General features: G+C 46.0%; 1 protein-coding gene across 1 annotated transcript; it reads left to right on the forward strand.

The window, feature by feature from the left end:
• Positions 1-453: 453 nt before the first annotated feature.
• Positions 454-12,575, forward strand: AJUBA (ajuba LIM protein). The gene is made up of 8 exons (XM_043985800.1): positions 454-1,770; positions 4,903-5,004; positions 7,206-7,273; positions 7,445-7,507; positions 9,211-9,341; positions 9,458-9,509; positions 10,283-10,351; positions 10,910-12,575. Exons 1-8 carry the CDS (start codon positions 735-737, stop codon positions 11,033-11,035), a joined length of 1,647 nt encoding a protein of 548 aa, XP_043841735.1. The 5' UTR covers positions 454-734; the 3' UTR covers positions 11,036-12,575.
• The last annotated feature ends 11,212 nt before the right edge of the window (positions 12,576-23,787 follow it).

Consider the following 23,787-nt stretch of genomic DNA (forward strand, 5'->3'; position numbering starts at 1 on the left):
AGGACGTGCCTCTCTCTAGTCGCTTTCACTCCTTATCCTTGGCTTCCATCGTGCCCCTCCGCACATTCCAACTGCAGACAAAGAGTCCTCCCACTGGCCCCGTACACTCTTTTCTCTACAGCGTCTAAGGAGATGCAGTAACGACTCATTACTTGTCTCCAATTCCTCTACCGTCTCCACTATCAAAGACTTCACTATGCCCAGAAGAGAGAGTTAACCCCAGTCTCCCTTCCTTAGAAAGGGTGAACCAAAGATTCCTGCGCGGATACCCCCACCTCTTTTCCCTTCCTACAGGCACACCGCGCTCCGCCCTTCTATGAAAGTAGGTCCGGCTGGGCAGACAAAAGTTTAGGAGAGAAGTTCGAGTCGGTGCTTAAGTGTGGAAGCTGAGGTGGGGGGGGGTAGTTAGGGGGGCGGGGGCCAAAGGGATCCGGGAGCTGGGGGAGGCAGGGCCAGCCCGCAGACGGATGAACAGATAGACTGTTGGATAGAACAGCTGCAGCCTTAGGTCCCCCTAACTCCGTATATTCCCTGATGGGTGGGGGAACTGTACCCCTCTCCCTAGGGGATGCTGTGGGCTCTTGGGCGCCGGGCACCCGGGCCGCCAGCTGAGCCCCCGTGCCCGTCCAGTGCTCCCAGGGGTCTAGATTCCTGCGGCCAGGGAGAGGGGGAGCAGCCCGAACACAGCCCGGGGACGGCGCTGGGAAGGGGCTCGAGGCCCCGGACCCGAGGGCATGGAGCGACTGGGAGAGAAAGCCAGCCGCCTACTGGAAAAGCTGAAGCTCTCCGACTCCGGCAGCGCCAAGTTTGGCCGCAGAAAGGGGGAGTCGAGCCGGTCAGGGTCTGATGGGACCCCTGCTCCTGGGAAGGGGCGATTGAGCGGGTCCGGGGGCCCCAGGAAGCCTGGGACCCGGGGAACTCTTGGAGAATCCGGGGATGAACCACTGGAAGCAGCCCGTGAGCAGGGCCCCCTGGAGGCTGAGCGAATCCGACGCTACTCCTTTGAGGCACCGCGCTACGAAGTTCCTTTCCCCGGCGGGGCGCCCCAGCCCCGGGCCTTGCCTCTACCCCAATCGCTGCTCCCCGATTTGCGCCTGGAGACACTGGCCCCCGCCTTAAGCCCTCGTTCTAGCTTCGCCAGCAGCTCCGCAAGCGATGCCAGCAAGCCGTCTAGCCCCCGGGGTAGTCTGCTCCTGGACGGGGCGGGGAGCTGCGGTGCTGGTGGCAGTCGGCCCTGCAGCAACCGAACCAGTGGCATCAGCATGGGCTACGACCAGCGCCACGGAAGCCCCCTGCCCACTGGGCCATGCCCCTTTGGCCCTCCCTTCGCTGGGGCTCCTACAGGCTTTCCTCCGGGAGGTGTCCCCTCTGCCTACCCCGACTTCCATGCTGCCCTAGACCGGCTTTGCGCTCACCGGCCCACGGGTTTCGGCTCTCAAGAGAGCCGTCACTCGTACCCACCAGCCCTGGGCAGTCCCGGGGCCCTGGCTGGGGCTGGGATGGGAGCGACTGGGCCCTTAGAAAGGCGAGGGGCGCAGCCTGGACGACACTCTGTGACCGGCTACGGGGACTGCGCGGCAGGCGTCCGCTACCCAGAGGAGCTGGCAGCCTTGCTGCGGCTAGCTGTGGGAACCGGAGGGCGGGAAGCAGGCGCCCACGGGGAACCCTCCGCTACAGAATCCTCGGGGCCTGAAGAGCCGTCTAGCCCCTTCCCTCAAGACGCAGGCCGGGGTCGGGCCCGGGAACTTGAGTCTAAGGAGGACTACTTCGGTGAGTTGAGGGTGGGGAAGGGAGGACTGGGGCTGGAGGGATACGGTGCCCTAGGGCCAGCACCGTGGAGTGTGGAAGACTCTCCACGAATTTAAGTTGGACAGACAGTGATTGCCAGAGGCCTCTACCCATTTGGTACAGTTTCTGATGGACCAGAATATCCAATTCTTCACATCTTCAGGTCCCCAAGTCATCTCGTGGGTCCTTCACCCCCACCCCCAAAGGAGTCACTGCTCTAATTTTTTTGGCCGCTGGAGGTGTTTCAGAAGAACAGGGCAGGAGTGGGATAGACAGAGCAGCAGCACCCCCATCCCCCCCATCCTGTTTCCCCTTTTCCCGGCCGTGCCCGAGCAGGCGCCTGCCCGCCTTGCCCCCACCCCATCCCCTGTCTCCGCCCGCAGGAATGCGGGGAATGCAGGGGGGGTGGGGGTGGGGAGGGCAGACTGCGTGCTGGCTCCTGCCCGGCCCGCTCCAGGTGCCCGCAAGGCGGGGCGGTTTGGGAGGGGGGTGCCTTCCTCCGCACACGCCTTGCGGCCCGTCGGGGAAATGGAGCCAGTGAAGCTAGAGGGAGTGCCTTGGGGCGGGAACGGGGACCCAGGTGCCTGCCCCACCCCACCTAGCCTGCTTTCAGACTTCCAGCATTTACTAGTAAGTAGACCTGGCTTGTCCCGGCTTCATACACACTCCCCCACCCCCAATCTGTCCCCACCTTCCAGAGGTCAGGGCAAGATCAGAGAACCACAGGGACTGATGCTTAGAACATTTACACCATCAGCACTGAGGTAGTGACCTGGAGTGACTGCTAACAACAATCAGCTTGGCAGTGACCCTGGGTACTAATCTACATTTGCGGCTGGACCCAAAGGCCAGAAGGCTTGATCATCTCCATACAGCCTTCCCACCACCATCCCTAGGGCTGAGCCCCTAGACTTCCGAAGGGCTTAGGGAACCCCCATTAATCTCCTCCAGGTTTTTCCCTCCTCAATTTAATTCAGCAAATACACATTGATTGAAGACTATCTTTTCCCCAGCTGAGGGAGACCCCAGTAGTGTGCGACCTGACTTCAAGGAGCTTATCAACTGCTAAGAAAAATACTAGCACCGAGGATGCTATTAGAAAATGTTAGAGCATGCAATCAAATGCCTAGACTTGTGAGACCCAGGCAAAGAGATCACATTGAGATGTTGAATCCTTGAATTTGCATATGATTTGCCTGCATTCTTATCTACTGGGTGGTTTGTCCCCTAGCAATTTTTCTAGTTAAAGGTTTTATTCTTGGTCCCGTGAATGCCTTCTTTTTCTCTTTCTCACCTGCTTCTATTATCATTGACCCACCCACCCCCCATCCCCTTTGGCCCCCATTAGAACTATGAGGGTTCTACCGCCACAGTGGGGAAAGGGATATTCAAGAGTAGGGTTCCAGGGATAACTTGAAGCCAGGCTGGCTTAGAGGGCATTACAGAGTTCATCCCCGGCCCCCACTCCAAGCCAGAGGCTGGGAGAGGAAAGCAGGGGATCTGATTCCTGATCTTTTGGTGGAGAGAGCAGATAGAGCAGGCAGGCAGGCAGAAATCACCTGGCAGGGCCTCTTGGAACATTGCTTTTGGGGCCCAAGGAAGGTGGATGTTAGGTAGAATCAGCCTCTTTCTTTAAACCATTAATGCCCAGCAAATTAAGGAGGAATCCAGAAAGGATGTGATCAGTCGGAAAGGACTGGGGAGTAGGTGGGGGGGGGTTAGGAGTGTGATGCAGTGGAGGAGGAGAGGTGAACATGCCTGAGCGCACTCCCTGGTTTCCCATAATTTCCAAGGCTTCCTGATGAGGTGGCTCTGACACATGGCCCCGTGAGGCATAGCTCTCCTGGTATGGATCTTCCCTGCCAGGGCGGTTGTATTCAGAACCCTGAGGCTGAGGCTCATACCTCTGTACCCTGGGCACTAGATCTACTTCCCCCACTGAGGACCCCCTAATATCTTTTCCCCCATCCCCCCCTTATGCCTTGTGTGATCACTGCTATGTAAGTGCCCCCCCTCTCCCCGATAGCGAGTCCTGGCCCATTTTTCCCTAGCTGTATCCTTGCCCAGCTGCTGTAGGGTGGAGGCAAAACAGGTCCAGGCCCATCAGTTGCTACAGCTGCAGCACGAGGCTCCCAAGCCCCTGGGCGAGGGCTGGGATGGGCCTCAACTTGCAGGTCGCAAGGCTGTGCTTGGGCAGGAGCGCGCCACACCACAGGGGGAGGGACAGGCCCTGGTCCCATTCAAATCTGATCTCTTCACGGGGCTGGCTCTGAACCTGGGGGCCCTAGGCTTTACATAGGCTTGGCATGGAGATGGGGACATGGGTGAGAAAGAAGTATAGTAATATTTCCCTGTCCCTGGGAGACTTGCAGACATTCAGCCCCCTTCTCTCAAAAAAAGGGGGGCGGGCAGGAAGGTCTCTCTGTAAACTTAGGCACATCCTACCTATATCCAACCATATTTTCTACCACTTCCTAATCTTCATTCTCATTCTTTACTCCACAAAGACTTGTCTCACTGTCCACCTCACTACCACTATGCTTCTTCATGCCCTCCTCCCTATCCAAAAAAATTCTACCCATCCTTAAGAATTGTAGAATATTAGACCTGGAAAGGACCTCAGACACGACTGAGGCCCAGATAAACTATTAGGAGAGAGTCCATGCCCCCAAATCCTTGATGAAGACTTCCCTGATTACTTCTGCTCCATCTCTTCTGAATTCTAGGAATTCTCCGTCTTGTCTATGCCCTGTGGTTTAGGATTCAATAATATACTGTATATGCTGTCATATTGTTTGGGATTGTTTTACATATTGGTCTTTGCTTCTCTTCTCCTGAAGCTTAGCCAGGGCTGGGCATGTCAAAACCCAAGTGATGTATTGAATGTGTGACCGGTCTTAGGCCCGCTGGCTGTGCTTCTCAGCAAATCCAGGACTTTCTGCCCTCTCTTCCAACAAGGAAGAAAAAACCTGTAAAACCATTTTCTGGCCTCTTTTTTCAAGCCTTTTCCCTGTGCCCAACAGGGTAGAGGAAAGGGGAGAAGGCAATGTTATTTGAGGGTCAGAAGAGGAAGGCTACTGATGTGGTGACTTCTTTTCTTTTCCCTTCTCACAGGCACATGTATAAAGTGTAACAAGGGCATCTATGGGCAAAGCAATGCCTGCCAGGCCCTGGACAGTCTGTACCACACCCAGTGCTTTGTCTGCTGCTCTTGTGGTGAGTGAAGGCCTCCCCTAAATAAGTATGGATGGGGGCAGGTACAAGGGTCTCAGAGAGAAGCAATGGCAACATCTGGGGCAGTAGTACAAGGGTTGGAGCAACATGAGAGCTCTTGATCATTAAATTCCTCAGTGGAAAGCTATTGGGCACCCACCAAGTATTAGCACTATTTGTTTCCCATCTTCCTTCCTTCTTTGCCTACGTGTCTTTATTTCCCTCTCTTTTTCTGTCTTCTCTCACTGCATCAGGTAGTCTTGTACCCCCTTCCCTTTCTTCCTCTATTGATCTGTTGCCCCCTCTCCTTCGGTCAGCCATCCTTTTTTTCTTTTCCCTCTTTTCTCATGTCTGTCTTCTTTTCTCTTCTTCCCTCCCTCCCTCTTTCTCTGTTGTGTTCCCTGTCTGCATAGCCAAGGCTCTGGGCTCTGGGCTCTGGGCTCTGAGCTTTGGGTCCGGGCCTGCAGCCCTGTACTTGGTGGGGTTTAGTCTTGGGCAGCCAAGTTGCCTGGGGCGACGGTGAAAGACAGGAATGTGGAAGGGGAGGGGGGGTGGGCCTAGGGAATGGGGAGCTGTGGGGGAGCTGGGAGAGGGGTTTTCTCTTGGCTGGTCAGAGTTCAGCCACCTCTCTGGAGCGCAGGCCACTGGGCCATGCCAAGCTGATGACATCACGCTACAGGAATGCCCACTGTTAGCTCAGGAGGCTGTGCAGGGGCTCCCTGTCGGCACTGACTCCCCCTGTCCCTCCCTCACTACCCCCTCCACTGCTGGTCTCCTATTCTGATTCCTTTGCTAAACCTTTAATCTCCTATCTCTGTCTGTCTGACGCTCTGACTCCCTCTCTTTTTTCTCTTTCTTCTTCTCCCTTCCCTCCCCCATTTGACTCTCAGTAGTTGTTGTCTTTTTCAGACTGTATCTTGCTTTCAGCTTGCACTCTTGCCTCCAAACCCCACCCCCACCCTCACCCCCTTCTGTTTCTCTCTTTAGTTTTCAAATCCATTTTTACAAACTGCCCAAACAGAGCTATGAATGGAAGCACTAATGGGAAGATAGCAAAGGTGGGAAATATGCCCATTCTTGCTTTAGGGCCTCTCAATTGCCTGAGCCCTCAGCCCCCCATTCCTCACCACCCACCCCCCCAGATCACTGAGACTCTGCACTAGCTTGTGGGATGCTGATGGAACTGAAGGAAATCATTGGAGCATTCAGGGTGCATCTCCGGGCTGTCCCTGATGGTTGGGAAATTTGGGGTGACTGAGATCAAAGACACAGCCCAGGATATCAGGAAACACAGCCTGCTTTACTGCTAAAGCATTTTGTCCTGGTTCCAGTATCCCTAGAACCTCCCTAGATTCATTCCCAGGAGGGAGTGAGCTATGGGGAGATATAGGCACAGGACCAAGCTATTCACATAAGCAGAAATGCAAACTCTCTGGTCATTCTTTTTTACACAACTCCCAACACAGTGTAATATGCAATAGGTACTATAAAAAATATCTGATGATGGTGATGATAATGATAATGATGTCTCATGAAGAAGAAGAAAGCTCTCTTTCCTGACATGAGGGTTGGGAGAGATTTCAGAAAGGTTTTGTAGAGAAGTCTGGGGCTTGGCCAATGAAAGGAAGGGAACAACAAGCATTTATTAAACACCTACTAGATGCCAGGCACTATGCTAAGCACTTTATAAGCGTTATCTTATTTGATCCTCATAACAACCCATTTTACAGTGAGGATACTGAGGCAGACAAGGTTAAGTGATTTGCCAAGAGTCACACAGCTAGTAAATGTCTGAGGCTGGATTTGAACTCAAGTCTTTCTGACTCAAGCCCTTTGCTGTATTTAGCTATGCCACCTGGCTACCGGGGGGGGGGGGGGGGGGGGCATAGGTGAGGACAGGTGGAATGAGGGCAGAGTGGGATTTCATGGAAGGAGACAGGATAATTATGTTTTTGTTGCTTTAGGAGTTGGGTAGGACGGCTTACCTTGAGTCTGGCAAGGTGACTAAAAGCTAGATCATGAAATACATGGGCTATGGGCTATGGGATATGGGGGAGGGAATAAAAGACTGAAGGATATAATGTTTTCTGGGAGGAGCTTCTTTCCTGAAGAGGTAGTCTTCAATGCCTCTTGCATGCTGAGGGAAGTTGGGATTGTATAGTAGATTCACAATCCCCCTTACCTCTGTTCTCTTTGGGCTCCAGGGAGGACGCTTCGATGCAAAGCTTTCTACAGTGTCAATGGCTCTGTCTACTGTGAGGAGGATTATTTGGTGAGTAAGGACTGATTTTTTTTTTTAGTTCATTGTACTTAGTACTGAACCCCACTTTATGCATGTAAAGGGTCCCCTTTGTTAAGTCCCTTTTTACCTTCTGGCCACTTCACTTTCATTTTGATGACTACCTTTTCTCTTTCTCCCTCTCCTCACCTCCCACCCTTCTAGTTTTCAGGGTTCCAGGAAGCAGCAGAAAAATGTTGTGTCTGTGGTCACTTGATCTTGGAGAAGGTAAGGAAGATTTAACTGGAGAGCTGTTACTGGTGGAATGTTAGGAGGAAGCAAGATAGAATCAAGGGCAAAGGGAGACTGAAGAGTCGGGATGACTTGGAAAGGGTTTGGGGCAGATGGTCTAAACCTTCCCGTAATTCACCTTGGTATAATAGAAAGAATACTGGTTGGGAATCAAAGGGCCCACGTTCAAATCCTGGCACTGATGCTTAGTACCTGTGTGACTGGGGGCAAGCCACTTAACCCCTCTTCTACTGCTCAATTTCCTTGTCTACAGAATGAAGGGGGGGCAGCTAGGTGGCGCAGTGGATAGAGCACTGGCCCTGGATTCAGGAGGACCTGAGTTCAAATCTGACCTCAGACACTTAACACTTACTAGCTGTGTGACCCTGGGCAAGTCACTTAACCCCAGTTGCCTCACCAAAAAAAAAAAAGTCAACAGAATGAAGGGGTTCAACTAGATGTCCCCTAAGGTCCTTTGTGGCTCTAAAAACTGTCATTCCTATTTCATTCCCATCCTCCAAAGCCTATTATAACTTCCTGTTGCGTGGCACTCAGATTTCCTCCACGATATGACCTGACTTTACCTATCTAATCTTATCTTTCCCTGCTCTTCACCATGCACATCTGCTTCCATTAGGCTTGTCTTCTTTAGTACTGCACATGTATACTATTATGTTCATCTTTGCTGGTCCAGTTTTTTCCCAACTGCCATATCTTCCCCTCTTCTCTCCTCCTTCCCCCAGCCCATATATCCAGCTCCATCTTTCTCAGTGTAAATCAAGACCCTTCCTCCATGAAGCCTTTTCTTTTTCTTTCTTTCTTTCTTTTTTTTATTTAGTGAGGCAATGGGGTTAAGTGACTTGCCCAGGGTCACACAGCTAGTAAATGTTAAGTGTCGGAGGCCGGATTTGAACTCAGGTACTCCTGACTCCAGGGCGGGTGCTCTATCCACTGCACCACCTAGCTGCCCCCCATGAAGCCTTTCTAACCCCAACTCACGCCGATCTTTTCTTTCCTTCCCTAAGCTCCTGTGGCACTAGAGTCTTTGCCACAGAATCATATAGCCTAATGTTCTTTAAGGTTTCATTTGTGTGTATGAAAACTTTAATTATAAGTTCTTTGAGGTCATTCACTCAGCAGACTTTTATTAAGCACCTACAATGTACAAAAATGCTATGCCAGATGCCTTGGGAAAGTTCCTTGACATTACAAATCTTGTATTGGTATAAGACACAAATACAGGTAAAACAGTTGTATTTTCAAGGAAGAAGCTTAAGAACCATTTCTTTGCCTGCAGTATAATGAAAAAAGTACACTAGGGTGAGAATCGGGAGACTTTTGGGACCTTGTACAAGTTACTGAATGAATCTTTCTAAGCCTTAGTTTCTTCTACCCGTAAAATGAGCCTGTTGAATCTGGTGGTTTATAAGGGTCCCATTTAAACTTCATATTCTCTTGGATCCTCCACTGTGCTTTACTGTGTGTGTGTGTGTGTGTAAGACTGTGCTGACCTTTAACAAATGCTTATTGGAACAAACAGGAGAGAAGGAGAAGGCTGGGTTAGGGAGAACGGGAGGAGAAGGCTGTTGAAGACTTTGGCCTGCTGGAAGTTGGTACCTGGTAGGGTGGGATGGTACAAAACTCTGGGCTCACATCCACACTCATAACACTCCTTTCCCCTCCTCCCACTACTGAGTCAGATCCTTCAGGCAATGGGGAAGTCTTATCACCCAGGCTGCTTCCGCTGCATTGTCTGCAACAAGTGTTTGGATGGCGTACCTTTCACTGTGGACTTCTCCAACCAGGTGTACTGTGTCACTGACTACCACAAGTGAGTTCTGCCTGGGAGGCTGGGGGAGACAGAACTGGGACCTGAGATAGGACTGGTTCTCTGAGGCCCAAGATGTGCTCCCAGTTTGAACTTGCCCTCTCCCTTCTCTCTTCCAGAAATTATGCCCCCAAATGTGCTGCTTGTGGCCAGCCCATCCTCCCATCAGAGGTCAGTATGCCTGGGTTTATGTGGAGCAAGTAGATAGAGCTGATGCCGATGTTTAAGAAAGACCTGCTGATTCCGGTCTGGCTCTGCATTTCACATTACAAAGCACAAAACGGTCACCTGGAAATGTTTTCCTCCTCAGAAACTTTGTTTTCAACAAGCCCTCTCCCCGCACCTTAGGGAATACATCGCAGAACCTTTGATCTGACCACAGTTAAGTAGGTTCAGGAAGAAGGCTGCTAGGAGGTTCAGGAAGAAGGCTCCCAGTAGCTAGGAGAGCATCCTCAAATTCACATATTAGATGGAATGTGCTGGAGAAAGAACTGAGGTCCTAAGCAAGGAAGCTGGTCTAGAAATCAGAGCCCAGCAGATCTTACTGTTCCCTGGGCAGGGCTTGTCTCCTGTCCCTCTCCTTTGGGCTAAGGCTACTTTCTTTGATCAAGCTCAACCCCCTTCTTCCTTGCCCTTCCCCTGCTCCCTCCTACCCACTGATGTACAAGGCAGCACTGTTTGAGAGAGGAGACCCCTTAGCTTCTAGAGGGACAATAGCAGTAGGGCCACAGAAGTGAAGCCAGCTGGCGCTTAGCTGGGGTGGGGGGGGGGGTTTGCGGGATCCACCAAAAGGTATGTTTCACCTCCCAGTGGCAGTGGCGGCAGGGGGTATTTCTGTGACCTCGCAGTCGGGGGGGGGGGTGTGTGTGTGTATGTGTTTGTGGGTGAGCTGTAATGCCCTCATTCCTACCCCTATGGTTGGTGAGTTTTGCCTTTTGTTTCAGGGCTGTGAGGAGATAGTGAGGGTCATATCCATGGACCGAGATTACCATTTTGAGTGCTATCACTGTGAGGTGAGTGTGTAGGGCTGGGGAAACAGCGAGATGACTTGGGGTTAAACTCTCTAGAGTGAACTTGCACTTATGAGGGAGATGATAATAACTGCTCACATTTACATGGTACTTAGAAAGCCTAAAAGTACTTCCCTCACAAGTAACCTGTGAGATAGGTAGAATATGTATAATTACTGAGTGCCCATTTTACAGAGCTTGAACGGGAGCTCAGGTCTTCTGACTCCCGAGGTCAGGTTCTTTCTCCTCCACAATGCTGAAAGCCAGGTAAGCTCACTGCTACCACTCTTCAGACCCCGAATGCTCAGGCTTCTTTCTTGTTTTTCTGACCTGGCTCCCTTCTGGGGCAATAGGGGCTCCAGGGAGACGGCCTATCCTAGCATTTCTGCTGCAGCAGTGACACCTGGTGTCCAGCTGGAGCATCGACTCTTTATGTCCTTGAGGAAGTTTCCTGGCAAACCCATCCACTGGGGAATTAGAGATTGGAAGCTATGGTCAGATTGTTCTGAACGCACCTGTAGTAGTCCTGTACTAGATGTGATCTATGCTCTTGTTCCAAAGGACTGTCGAATGCAGCTGAGTGATGAGGAGGGCTGCTGCTGCTTCCCCCTGGATGGACACTTGCTCTGCCATTCCTGCCACATGCAGAGGATCAACGCTCACCAGGGCACTGCCAACTACGTCTGAGCTGCCACCTCCATCAGTTCCTTCTGGCTCCCAAACTCTAGCAGTCAAACCCCTCCCAGGCAGTGAGCAATGGAGAGCCCATAGGGGTGGAGGTGAGGAATACAGGAAAGAAGGCAGAGCGGGTGGGTGGACTGCAGGGCAGATAGAGGATAGGCTGTAGATCTAAAGACCCAAAGAAGATGACGTCCTATTTAGGTTGGAGAAGGCTCTTTCCCAGTACCAGAAGAATTCTCAATGCAGTGAACAACTAACTATGGAACCTCTCAGAGCCAAGAATTAGTCCCGCTTCTGGGTCTGAGAACAGCGATGTGACAAATTAACAAGTACACACAAAGAGTCACGTCCCAGCATATGCTGCTTCCTTCAGGTCTTCCCCAATTTCCCTTGTGGACATATTTGCAAATCCAAGTGGAATTCCTGTTCGGAAAACTAGGAGAAAGCAAAGACCTCCTGAAGGTTTAGACTCTTACCTCTGTCCCTTGCGCATGGTGTCAACTACCCCTGGGGAAAGGGGAATGGGACCTGTGCTCCTACCACCAAAGTTACGGGGTCAGCTAAGGGACACAGTAAACCTTTCAGCCAATGGAAGAAAAGAAAGTTCTCCCGACTCTGTGGGACTTTCTGTCTCCTAGTGCTGCCCAATATATAAGGTATTATGTTGGTGCCAGTCAGCTTCCTATTTCCTGCTGCCTGTTTCTCAGGGACTCCATGATGCAGGCTCTAGGGAGCTGGGAGAGCACATGGACGGAATATAGCTGTGCTCTTTGCTTCCCATCCTAAGGCTGGAGGACATAGGGAAGCTGCCCAATGAAAACCATTCCAGGGTGGGTGGTAGTTAAGCCCCATAGACTGCTGTCCCAGAAAGCCTCACACCAGCCAAATGCACCCTCCCCCCTTGTGCTCCGGTACACCTCATATCCATCTCATGGTGTCACATTATCAGTTAGTTTCAAAGTATCCTGTCACCCTACTGATCATTCAGGAATCCCCGGATTACATACACTGGTACCCTACCCCACCCCAGATCCTGGCCTGGGCTCCAAGGAGCCAGAGGGAAGTAAGCACTTTGAGACTTGGCCTCTCCTTAGTCATGATTCATTCTCAAAATGATGATTCCTTGAGATAAAAATCCCATGTTTTGGGGATGTTCAAGACAACCTTGCCAGCTGAACAGGGGGTTAAGGAGGTGGGGATAACATTGATGAGGATTTTTTCTAGTGGCTGGAAATGAGAAATCAACAAGCTTGACTATAGTCAAGAGGGTCAGGGACCTCTGGGCTTCTGTACCCAGAAGCCAAGCAGCCCTGTCCCCATGGCACCTGGGACCCTAAAATTTTACCATCATCTTTCTTTCAAAGAGGCTGTTTATATTTTTTAGATGATTCTTTCCATTTCATTTTCACTTCCTCTTGCCCTATAACTCCACATTCCAAGAAGTGGCAGGACGGGCAGAATGCACTTTTTGGAAATGCGTCAAATTAAGATCTGTTCTGTGTCTTTTGTTACTGAAAAAATTAAGAATAAAAACAAACAAAGACTCTTGGCTGAGAAACACTGACTTAACAGCTTTTTGACATGAGAAGAGCTAAACGATATATGTTCACAGTTTCTCACCCTCTCTTCTCAATCTTGTCTTCTCTTCATCTCTAACTATTCCCTGTCTTCCCCTCCTTGTCTTTCTTTGTTTTTGGTTTCCTATATATTTGGTTTCCTCTTTCATCTCATCTTTTTTATATTTCTTCTGGACCTAAATAATCCATTTGCTGACAAGGAAGAGTTTGGTCTTCCAGAGCTCTGTGCTGACCTGCATGCCATACACACACACACACACACACACACACACACACACACACACACACACACCCCCCATTCTGACCACTCTGGTTCCACATCCCTGCTTCTGCTTTTGCGCTTTACCCCTTCTTGAGCAAAGACAGGTTGGCACATCTGGGCCAGAGAGAGCCAAATGAAGGGCAGCCTAGGGCAGAGAAGCAGTCACAGACACGTCACCACTGACAGGCTTCCAGATCTTTCCTCTAGTTGGGCAGCTATCCTTTCCCTTTGTTGCTAGGAGTTCTCTTTTCCTCATTAGCTCTATTCTAATAGAGAGAAAAGCATGGGAGGCTGACTGGAACACAAAATAGGTCCTGCTTGGTCAACTTAACACTTGAATATGACCAGAAGACAAAAATGTGGAAAGCAGAGGAATATGATTACTCCAGTTATCTCAGAAGCATATACCTAAGAGAAGAATCCCAACTCAATCCACCTCGTAGATTCACATGATTGAGCTAGCTGGTCACTACTGCTATGCTCACCTCCATTTTCCAGGGTTTTCATCAGAGAAGGGCCCTTAATGGTGCCTCTTTCCCAGAGTGATCAAGAACTTTAATATATTGACAATGAATCTCGGGGCAGCTAGGTAGCGCAGTGGATAGAGCACTGGCCCTGGAGTCAGGAGTACCTGAGTTCAAATCCAGCCTCAGACACTTAACACTTACTAGCTGTGTGACCCTGGGCAAGTCACTTAACCCCAATTGCCTCACTAAAAAACAAAAAAACCCCAAAAAGACAATCTCTTCCATCACTCAGTGATATCATCAAGGAAATAAAAAAGTAACTTCTTTTAGAAGAGGCTTTGTTCTAGGGAAAAAGACAAGATGAGGGTATTCTAGGCATGTAGAACCATCTGGCAAAAAACCATATCAGAGAATTTCAGAGTTGACCATCTAGGCCAAGCCATTCCTGAAAACAATTCCATCTACAACATAACCTAATTTGTTCATCCAGACTTTCCTTGAAACCTGCCAAAGAAAAGATACCCCATTCATTACCTTCTGAGGCAGCTCATTCCATTTTTATAATAACTCTCATTGCTAGGAAGTTTTTCCTGGTATTGAGTCTCAATGTGCCTCTGCAACTTCTGCCAATCATGGCTCTGAGCTTCGCCTTCCGGGCCAAGGCAGCAAGGCTAATCCCTCTGCTAGGGAAAGTCCTTTGGAAACTTGAGATCAGCTATTGAGTCCTCACTCAAAGTATCTTCCAAACTAAACATCTCCAGTTATTGCAACTGAGTCTCATATGGTATGAACTCAGGGTCCTTTAGCATCTTGGTTGCCTCTCTGTCTCTGCTCCCCAACTTATTAACTTTTCCTAAAATCTGGCCCCAAACGTGAATATAAAATCACATGTTGTGGATACTCATGTGTGATGTATACACCCGAGGCAGAGGGCAACACTACTGTCACATCCTTATTAAGCTATGTCTCTAAATGGGGCCCCAAAATTACATTAGCTTTTTTGGGCAGTCATGGTGCACTCAAGCTTATATTCTACCAAATTCCCTTCCCTCTCCCCATATGGAATGGCCTATGGAAGAAGGGAATGGAAAAATGGAGGTGGGGTGGGAAAAAAACAATAGAATTGAACAAAAAGTGAAAAGAAGGTGGCTGGGTGGCACAATGGATAGAGCACTGGAATCTGAAAGACCCGAGTTCATAACTGACTGCAGCTACTAGCTACAGGACCCTGGGCAAGTCACTTAACCTCTACCAGTCTCTGTTTCCCATTCTATAAAATGGAAGTGATAATAGCACCTACCTCCCAGGGATCTTGTGAGGATTTCATGTAATAACTGGGGGGGGGGGGGCAATGAGGCTTAAGTGACTTGCCCAGGGTCACACAGCTGGTAAGTGTCAAGTGTCTGAGGAAGGATTTGAACTCAGGTCCTCCTGAATCCAGGGCTGGTGCTTTACCCACTATGCCATCTAGCGCCCCTACATGTAACAATTTTAAAGTGTTTTGTAAACCTTAAGGTGCTATATAAATGCTAGCTATTATTATTATTTATTATTAAAAAGAGGCAGCTAGATGGCTCAGTGGATAGAGTGATGAACCTGGAATTAGGAAGATTTGAGTTCAAATTCGGTCTCAGACACTTACTGTGTGACTCTGGGCAAGTCACTTAACCTCTGCCTTACTCCACTGGAGAAGGAAATGGCAAACCATTCCAGTATCTTTTTCCAAGAAAAGCCCTGTAGGGTCACAAATCAGACACAAGTGAACAAATTATTAAAAGAAACAGGAGGCGATACATAGTCCTGGGGAAGAAAACTATCAGCCACAAACTTGATAACCAGTGGGACATAGGGAGATGGGAGATAGGTCACTAAACCCACTTCCCTTCCTCTCCCTTAGAATAAAAAAGACCAAACGGAAGGACAGGTTTCAATTAGTCTTTTAGTTTACTTCTGGTACTCTTGCAAGTCCCTGGTTTAACTCTGGGTAAGGGGCTGCTAGGTGGCACAGTGGGTAGAGCACTAGCCTTGCACAGCCCTCCCTCACTCAAATCCAATTCAGTGCAAGTCATGACATCACCCCAATGTCATGGTCCTCTTTGAAAACAAAGGACTAACAATATTTGACTCTGGGTAGCATTTGATGAAGCTATGAAGGTTTGATCCTAGGGAGAAAGCATGTGTGAATTCAACTAAGGGATTATGATAAAATCAGATATTTGGTGTAAGGAGCTAAAATTCTAGCTATGATGTCTAAAATCTAATGGGTGGTCGCCTTAAATTAGAAGCTTTAGCACCAGTCTTTGGGCATTAAGCATTTATTAAAGCATACTAGGTATTAGAAAAAAAAAAAGAACACGTGGAGTTAAGAAAAGGCCTATCTAGCCTAGAGTTCCAGCCTGGTCTGGTTCTTCCTCAAGTCCTCCACCACAAGCCTGCTTCAACCATGAACTCTTCTCAAACTGAGTGTGGAAGCTTTTTATAGGTCTGGAGCAGAGGTGGTCCTTACACACTGCTTCAAGCTGATTGGTGTCATCCAAAGCCATTGGTTCACTGGACTTGAAGGTGGTCTCTAGTTGAGTTCAAAGTCCTTAGCTTCTGAGAACAATACCTCCTTAAGAGCCAGCCAGGTGTGGTTACAATCTAATTAACTTGAAGTAGGCTAATCAGCAAAATCAATCACTCTCACTCAATTCAATCAGTTTAGATTAATCTCCAGGTGGGCCTTTGAGTATCTATCTGCCAAATCCCATTATTTTCTCACATTGGAAAGTCAGGGATTGGAAAAAAAAATCTATATGACAATTAAGAGTTCTTCCATCCAGGAAGGACAGCAAAAGGAGGTGAGGAAGAATACTCAAAGGGATCCAGTTAAGACTGAATGTTTGGATCATTGAGTGTTAGCTCTGAAGGTCCTGGCTAGTAAAAATGGAAAATTACCAAGACATTTTTGAAGAGCTAGTTATTCCCATCAAAAGTACTGATCAAGTATTGTGCTAAGCAAACACACCCCGAAAGATATTCCCCTAAAGGAGCTCACAATCTAATTGGGAAAATAAAATCTTCAGAGCAGAGTCCATATCTTTTTGTGTGTGTTTGCCTAAAGGCTTAGTTCCAAGGCAGAACATTTAGTGGGCAACTACTATGTGGCCTGAGGGTATACTTGCCTTTTCCTCCCTTTCCTAGCCCTACCACCCACCCAAACACAGCTTCGACTTGAGGAATGTTTTCTTCCCCTTGTGGTTGGGAAATGTAGAGTGCAAAGATAGCATCATCCACCCACCCTTTTCAGATCTTCCCTCCCCACAGTGATAGCCTCAAGGAATGCATCCTGCCACCCACACTTAAGATGACTGCCACCCAAACTTCTCCCTTCCTGATTTTATCCCCACCTCCTCCTGAACAGCAGCAGAACGGGGCCACTTAAACTTTTTCCACTCGTGACCCCTCTTCACCTGAGAAATTTTGTGCAACCCCTGGGTATATAGGTATATAAAATAGATATACAAATCAAACATTTACTGCCAAATTTTTCACGACCCCCACTTTCAGTTACAAGGTTGCCACCCACAGTTTAAGAAGCTTTGAACTAATTGCCTCTTTCTAGGGCCCATTTCCTCCCCAGTAATATGGCAACACCCCAAGTGACTTTACCCGTTCTTGCTCCAGGTGCAAAAATAGCTAATTATAGTTCCCCGAGAAGATGTGCAGGAACATTATTCTGGACATGGGGAACCATCCATGAATTCATGGAGACGGAAAAGGGCAGATAGAAATGGAATTAATTCAATCTTTTTTTTTTAATAGTGAAAAAAGTGAGTTGGGATGATAAGACACACAAAAATCAGTGGCAAGAATTGTGTCCTTCAGCATTCTGTGTCAGTTAACATATACTTAGCCATCACCATCTTAGGAAGTAAGAGAAGTAGAAACATGGGACCTGCTCTTGAGTAGCTTGCAATTTAGTCAGGGAGATAAATATACACAAGGGCTTGAGAATAACTATAAGCAGCATGCCCACAAATGTGAAATAATGGAAGGGGGATACAGTGCCTGGCAGTGTTGGGAATGATTTTGAACTCATTGCTTTCCATTTCCCTGAGCATTAGTCCTTTTTTTTTGTCTTTTTTTTTCTTTCTTTCTTTCTTTTTTTTTTTAGTGAGGCAATTGGGGTTAAGGTGACTTGCCCAGGGTCACACAGCTACTAAGTATTAAGTGTCTGAGGTCGGATTTGAACTCAGGTACTCCTGAATCCAGGGCCGGTGCTCTATCCACTGCGCCATCTAGCTGCCCCCCCCCCCCCCCCGAGCATTAGTTATGGCTGGCTCCCTATCTAGATACACCTCCACTGTTAGTTGATTCTGAGCAACCAAAACTGGAAACAAAACAAAACACCCAAACACTTGATATAAGATGCTCCCTTAGAAAAAAACACCCTGTGTTTCAAAATGACCTCTCCTTGTGTTCCAGTTTGTAAGGTAATGAAGCTAAAGGAAACCCAGGGGAGATGTCTGACTCATTCTGCTGCCATAGTTTCCATTTTATAGATATATTTAGCAAAAATCCTTTTGGACGAATGGGATCTCAGGGATCTGCTCAATTGTTAATAGCTTCCCCAGGCTCTTGCTTCCTTCTATGGTTCCTTTGTTATCATAAGCATTTAAAAAAATCAACATACATCCTTGAGTTGGTCAGTAGGGTGAAATATAAATTGTTCCTTAATTTATGTATTCCTCAGCTTGGTCCTGATTATCTTCTTTAGGGAGATAATCAGAGCACAGTTATCCCTTCCACATCATGGGGGTTAGGGACAAGGCACCCCTGAGATCTGAAGAATCTGCGTAAAATGTTTTGGCCCTCTCTTCATACCAGAGAAGACGTCTGAATGATTATGGTGTTAAAAGATAAAATATGTTGATATTATACAGTACTATACATATATTTTATGCATTTTTGAGTTTCTAAATTTTTTCTGCTGGACTTCACATGTAGTTCGCAGCTTCCACAAAACTCCCCCAAAATTCCCATTTAATTTCTTTCCTCTTTTTTTTCTTTTATTTTTTTGTGGGGCAATGAGGGTTAAGTGACTTGCCCAGGGTCACATAGCTAGTAAGTGTCAAGTGTCTGAGGCTAGATTTGAACTCAGGTACTCCTGAATCCAGGGCCGGTGCTCTATCCACTGCACCACTTAGCTGTCCTCCCATTTAATTTCTTATGCTGACCCTCAAGAGATAGATCAAAACCACGATGGGGAAAGTTGTGATGTGAAAGGGATAAATGTATGTATAGTGGAAAGAGCCATTGACTTGGTGTGAGAAGACCTGGATTTGACTCTGGGCTCTGCCATTTACTATCTGTATGGCCTTGGGCAAGTCACCTAATCTGAGTTTCAGTTTACTCATCTGTAAAATGGGGATAATGGATGATCAGTCCCAAGAAGCAGATCATAAAGCTGACACAGTGGCAAGATAAAGTAGGGACTGGGGACTTCAACTATCTGGAAGCTATAGGAACTTTCCTCTTCTAAAAGCAGAACAACTGTTTAATTTCTGATTGGTATCACTGATTGCCTTCTGAAGACAGGAAAGGGAACTATTATTCTGGGCCTAATTCTGACCAATAAGGAGAAATTGGTTGCTGAAATACAAGTATAATTCAATTCAATTCAACATTTATTAAGCCCTAAATATGGTGAACCTTGAGAGAAATGGATCCTGATAGAGATAAATATATCTAAGAAGCACTTATTGTGTGCCAAACGCTGTGCTAAGTGCTGAGCAGAAAGAAAGGTAGCCCCTGCACTCAAGGGGTGGGGGAAGATAATACATAAAAGGAAGCTGAAAAGGTGGGGCAGTGAAAAGTCTAGAGAGTGAGGAATGAAGGAGAGAGGTCTGGGTAATTCCTTAATGGTTCTGGGAGAAACTCATCAGTTGGAGGAGGGGGCCCCAAGGGCAAAGGGATCTTCCAGGGTGAGATAGAGTTCATGACAGATAAAAAAGGAAATGCTAGGGATTTTCTGACAAACCCTAAGAGAATAGATTTTAGAGATCAGAGAAAGAGTAGATTGAATTCCACAGCCTAAAATTCTACAGAATGAAAAGCTTGCAAGAACTAAATTCTGATGACACAAATACAAATGATTCCACTGAGGAAGAAAAGGGGGAACTGTCTGAAGAGACTGATGTGGCTAAAGAGGGAACTCATCAAACAATTCAGATTTTCAGAAGATGTGTACAAGAAGATGAAAGTATGGACAGATAACTGAGGATGAACGCAACAGAGTAGCACAGTCTTGTAAAGAAAATATCAGGAATACTAAAGGCCAGAATCAGCTGAAGTTTTATGTTGAATCCAAACCAATACAACAAGCATTTATTAAGTGTATCCTATATGCCAGGGAAGGAAGGGAATAAGCATTTATATAATGTCTACTTTGGGGCAGGTAGGCAGCACAGTGGATAGAGCACTGGCCCTGGATTCAGGAGGACCTGAGTTCAAATTCAGCCTCAGACACTTGACACTTGCTAGCTGTGACCCTGGGCAAGTCACTTAACCCAAATTGCCTCAGTTAAAAAAAAAAAAAAGATCTTATATAATGCCTACTTTGTGCCAAGCACTTTACAAATAGTATCTCACAATAACCCTGGGAGGTAAGTGCTGTTATTATCCCAATCTTACAGTAGGCAAGCAGAGGTTAAATGACCTGGGTTAAGTCACACAGCTAGTAAGTGTCTGAGGTCAGATTTGAACTCAAATCTTCCTGACTCGTGACCTGGCACTCTATTCACTGTGCCTCCTAGCTGTCTAAGGCACTATACTAACTATATGTTGGTGACTAATGCAGAAATGTGTTTAATATGATTGTGCATATAGAACCTATATCAGATTACTTGCTGTTTTGGGAAGGGGAGAGGGAGGAGAGGGAGGGAGAAAAATTTGAAACTAGAAATCCTATAAAAGCAAATGTTGAAAACTATCTCTAAGGGGCATCTAGGTGTTGCAGTGGATAGAGCACCAGCCCTGGAGTCAGGAGTACCTGAGTTCAAATCCGGCCTCAGACACTTAACACTTACTAGCTGTGTGACCCTGGGCAAGTCACTTAACCCCAATTGCCTCACTAAAAAAAAAGAAGAAGAAGAAAACTAAATGTAACTGGAAAATAATAAAATATTTATATGAAAAAAAAAAAACCAAAACTATATGTTGGGGTGACAAAGTTGAATGAGAATCAATCCTTTCCCTCAAAGAGCTTACATTCTACTGGGAAGGATCAATATGTAAACAGATAAATATATAAATGAACATTTAAGAATACAAAAGAGATCACTAATAAATAGATCAGGATAGATTTCTGAGGAATGTTGAGTTGTTTGGGTTTTTTTTTTAAACATTTAAAGCATTAAGATGAACATCAAAGAAGGGCATAGAACTATTGCTTGGGGTGAATGGCAAAAGAAATAGTATTTTTATTATTTTCCAGTTACATATAAGGATAGTTTTCAACATTTGTTTTCACAGGATTTTTAATTCCAAATTTTTTTCCTCCCACCCTCCCAAAATGGAAAGCAGTCTGATATAGGTTGTATATGTACAATCTCATTAAACATATTTCTACATTAGTTATCTTGTGAAAAAAGAATCAGAGCACAGGGGAAAAACCTCAAAAAAGAAGGGGAAAAAAAACCAGTCCAAAAGTAGAAACAGTATGGTTCAATCTGCATTCCTAATTCACGGTTCTTTTTTTCTGGATGTTGAAAATGACATAAGAAATAACAAAAGAAGATAAAACTACTAAACTCTTATTTTCTTTCTATTTTGTTTACCAAAGAGAGTGACCTTCAGATAGGAAAAGATGGAACAAAGATAGATAATATGGACTTCAAACCCAAGTTAAGGAAGATACTACCTACCATTTATCTATAAGTTCAAGTAATCAGGTCTGGATGAACTATGAAAAGATTTACTAGTGTGATTGTTGAGCCATCGTTGATGATCTTTAAAATATCCTTAATATAAAAAACCACCTCTCCTCATACTTGGGTTCTCACATTGAAGGTCCCTTGGATACTCTGACTGATGACCAAGGTTCATCAACCTGACTGGGTCCACTACAAATTCATGTCTAATCTCAACTAGACCCCTATTACTGCTTGGCAATTCTTTTATTCTTCTTTGATTGACTTTCTATCGGTCTCTGTATAGCAGTTGCTCCAAATTATCTGTCTCCTATATCCCTAAGCAGTACTCCTACTGAACCCAGTCTCTCAGAAGATAATTTTACCTCCTTCTTTACTGAGAAAAATCAAGGCCGGCCATTTATCATCGACTCCTTAATTTCCCATACATCTTCATTAGTCCCCTCTTTTGCTCCAGCTTCCAAAGAAGGAGTGACCCTTCCCCAGTTAAGGCTACTCCTAATATTATGTACAGGGTGTTCAGAGATGACTAGCACCATTTGTTCTTGTAGAAAGGATTCCTGCTCAGTAAGGGTTAGGTTGAACTAGATGACCTTTAATGAATGTCCCTATTAACTCTGAGATTCTATGAATATTTATACTGCCTACCTCAAATAATTCTGAGAAAACCATTTTACAAAACATAAAGTGCTATGTAAATGTGCTAGGGTAAACAGAAAAAAACACCTTTCATATGTAACTTGGATAGGAATCAAAATCAGTTCCTTCTGACTACCACCTCCCTCAGTCTGCCCTGCCTTCTATCAACCCCCATCCTTTTCTTGCCCCCTCTCCTCCTACTTCCCTATGGGCAAGATAGATTTCTATACCCAACTAAGTGTATATATTATTACCTCTTTGAGCCAAATACAATGAGAGTAAGATTCAAGCAATGTTCACCACCCCCTCCCTTTTTCCTCTCCACTGTAATGGTCTTTCATGCCTTTTCATGTGATATATTTTACCCCATTCTGTCTCTCCCTTCCTTCTTCTCCCAGTGCAATCCTCTTTCTCACCCCTTAATTTTTTTTATATCATCCCATCAAAGTCAACATACCTGCACCTACTGTCCATGTATATACAGTTTCTAACTGCCCTAATAGAGATATAGTTCTTAAGTTTTTTTTCCCATTTACCTTTTTATCCTTCTCTTGAGTTTTGTATTTGAAAACCTAATTTTCTTTTTAGCTCTGGTCTTCTCATCAGGAATATTTGAAAGTACCCTATTTCATTGAATATCCTCTTTTTCCCCCTGAAAGATTATGATCAGTTTTGCTGAGTAGTTGATCCTTGGTTGTAATCTAAGCTCTTTTGCCTTCTGAAATACCATATTCCGAGCCCTCCAGTCCTTTAAAGCTGCTGAATCCTGTGTAAGCCTGACTGTGATTCCTCAATATCTGAATTGTTTCTTTCTAGATGCTTACAGTATTTTCTTCTTGCCTGAGAGTTCTGGAATTTGCCTATAATATTTCTGGGAGTTATCATTTTTGGATCTCTTTCTTTTTTTTAATTAATAAAGTATTTTATTTTTCCCATTACATGTAAAGATAGTTCTCAATTTTTCTTTATACAGGCTTTCCAATTTCAGATTTTTCTCCCTCCCTCCCCCCTCCCTAAGACAACAAGCAATCTGATTTAGGTTATATATGTACAATCACATTAAACATATTAGGAGATAAACATAATTAACAATAACTTACCCAGAAAAACTGAGTACAAGCCTACAAGGGAAAAAATGAACCTTTAATAGAGGACTTCCATGTATTTCTGATGAAAAGATCAAAGCTGCATGGAAACTTTGGTGTGCAAACACAGGATATGAAAGAAACACAAAAAGCTATTTTACAGTGGCAAAGAGATGCAAACTGTGGGAGGGGCTATCAAATGGCTGATTAAGTTCTGGCATGTGAATATAATTGGAATACTGTTGTGCTTTAGGAAATGGTGAAGGGGATGGTTTCAGAGGAACTTGGGAGAATTTATATGAACTGATGCAGTTTAAGTAGAACTGAACAAGGAGAATAATTTATACTAACAACAGTGTTATATAGACAAACTATGAAAGACTAAGGAATTCTGATCAATGTAAGGGCCAATCATGATTTCAGAGGACTCATGATGAAACATGCTACCCACCTCTTGATGGAGAAGTGATGACTCAGAGTGCAGATTAAGACCTTTTTTTTGACACAGTCAATACAAGAATTTGTTTTGCCTGACTCTACATGTTTTAGAGGAGGTTTTTCCTCTTCTTTTTCAAGTTGAAGATAAAAGGGGAGGTGGGGGGAAGAGAAAGCAGATTTTTGTTGATTTAAAAAATGAAGTTAAATTTTAAAAAAATCATCCCAGGCCAGAGTTATAGAATTTAATGTTTTAATTTTATAACAACCCTCTCATCAGTTCCATTTATAACAAATATTATACCTATTGTTCATCTCTGACTCTACAAGATAACACTAATCTTTCCCTCTTCAGAAGCATTTTCCTTTTTAGTGTAATT

This window comes from Dromiciops gliroides, chromosome 2 (genome assembly GCF_019393635.1).
Source record: "Dromiciops gliroides isolate mDroGli1 chromosome 2, mDroGli1.pri, whole genome shotgun sequence".
In the NCBI taxonomy this organism is placed as follows: Eukaryota; Metazoa; Chordata; class Mammalia; order Microbiotheria; family Microbiotheriidae; genus Dromiciops; species Dromiciops gliroides.

Bases quoted from the DNA above. Each gene is read 5' to 3' on its own strand.
- AJUBA (XM_043985800.1), top strand. From the start codon at position 735: ATGGAGCGACTGGGAGAGAAAGCCAGCCGCCTACTGGAAAAGCTGAAG. The intron at 1,771-4,902 runs GTGAGTTGAGGG...CCCTTCTCACAG, and splicing joins GTCTAAGGAGGACTACTTCG to GCACATGTATAAAGTGTAAC. The intron at 7,274-7,444 runs GTGAGTAAGGAC...CCACCCTTCTAG, and splicing joins ACTGTGAGGAGGATTATTTG to TTTTCAGGGTTCCAGGAAGC.